This window comes from Metarhizium robertsii, assembly GCF_000187425.2.
Source record: "Metarhizium robertsii ARSEF 23 chromosome Unknown MAA_Scf_42, whole genome shotgun sequence".
NCBI lineage: Eukaryota > Fungi > Ascomycota > Sordariomycetes > Hypocreales > Clavicipitaceae > Metarhizium > Metarhizium robertsii.
Genome location: NW_011942185.1, coordinates 22,440 through 23,859, shown reverse-complemented (window position 1 = coordinate 23,859; position 1,420 = coordinate 22,440). Strand labels below are relative to the sequence as shown.

At 51.4% G+C, this 1,420-nt stretch overlaps 1 protein-coding gene across 1 annotated transcript in view; it reads right to left on the bottom strand.

The window, feature by feature from the left end:
* Positions 1 to 475: 475 nt before the first annotated feature.
* MAA_11821 (Beta-ketoacyl synthase) overlaps positions 476 to 1,420 on the bottom strand; it is a gene marked incomplete at both ends in the record, with an annotated part of 1,271 nt that continues 326 nt past the window's right edge. The window contains one exon of the mRNA XM_011413158.1: positions 476 to 1,374. Within this exon, the coding sequence (XP_011411460.1) occupies positions 476 to 1,374 (899 nt within the window). The remainder of the gene's footprint in view (positions 1,375 to 1,420) is intronic.

Here is a 1,420-nt window from a genome sequence, read left to right as displayed (position 1 = left end):
TCAACGTCAGAGTACGGACAGTAGCTTGGATGTGCAAACGCCTTCCTTGTACAATTACAGCAATATGAGTTCTCCTTTAGAGTCAACCGGGCAAGCTTTGGGTAATGATCGTCAGTCAGATTCAGCACACTCTTCCAAAGAGCCGAAGACGATGATATCCTTCCTCTGTGATTCGAGTAGTAGCCACTGAAAATGGCAACATCTCAAACTCGAGAGAGCTCTTCATGGTGTTTGTCTGCCACTACCGATCATTTTATGTCTTTTACTGAGGGTAGCTGCCATCTCCAACTGGTATACAGGTTTGCCGGCCGACATTGCCGATAAGTTTGTGAGAATCATGGCCGTTTAGTTTGGCATTTGTCACTGTCATACAAGTACCCTGGCAGAAAAATATTTGAACCATCGATTTGTGGGAGTTAATTTCTTCAGTCAACCATTATTTGTTTTTCAGCCGAAGGCTGTATTACATTAGTTCTTAAGTATTTCCCCACCGTATATCCGGAAGCTGCAACTCGTGCCCCGACTGCGCCTCGACGGTGGCCAGCCCTGGATCAATTTCTGGTTCTCCAGCGAGAATAGACCGCAGAGCATCAAGCTCTGTGTCCTTGGCTAAGAGGTCTGGCACCGCAGCCTCGTCCTCCACGTCCGGTTCTGCTTCCTGGTCCTCCTCAGGTCCAACATCGGCAGCCTCCACCTGGCTCTGGGGGATAGCATCCAGGACATTGCCATCTTCAGGCAATTGACTCAGCCGCTCGTCATTGATGACGATGCATCGATAGCCAGGATGGTGGCGGCGGAGGTAGTTAAGCCATATGGTGACCGGCTGGCGGCGTACACGGAACTGGCGGGTAAATTGGCGGCTAAGATTTGCGTGGGACGAAGTATTGGCAGGGCGTAGTAACACGGTGTTCAACTCCTGTGGTAAAAGCGGATGTGGTAAAAGCGGAAGCTGGTTATACACTAAGCCAACCTCGCGGAGGAAGTGAACTACGTGGCCCCGATACTTGTACTGCTGCCCTCGCACAAGCATAATGTTCACGTGGACGTGAACACGAGCAATCAACGACTCCTCGGTAGGTGTAAGCTGGGGCAATCGCGCCGGCACAGGGCCAAAGTCGAGCTGATTATCCGCAGAGAAGAAATACGGCTCGCCGGTGCGTCGTTTCGCGTCTTTTCGATAGCAACGCCCACAGATGCCGTCGCTATCGATCTTCATCTGAAACCAACTCTCTTGGCATCTACTACAGTATTCCATCTGGTCATTGTCAAGCGTAGTCCAGAACTCGCGGAGGGTAGCCTTATCACGGTCAGTCAAGGCGGGAGCATCAAGATCGCCATTCCACACCGGATCTTGTGCATGAAAGACCGCCGATTCTTCAGGTGGGATTATCACCGGACTCCGAACACGTCGTGGCGGTAA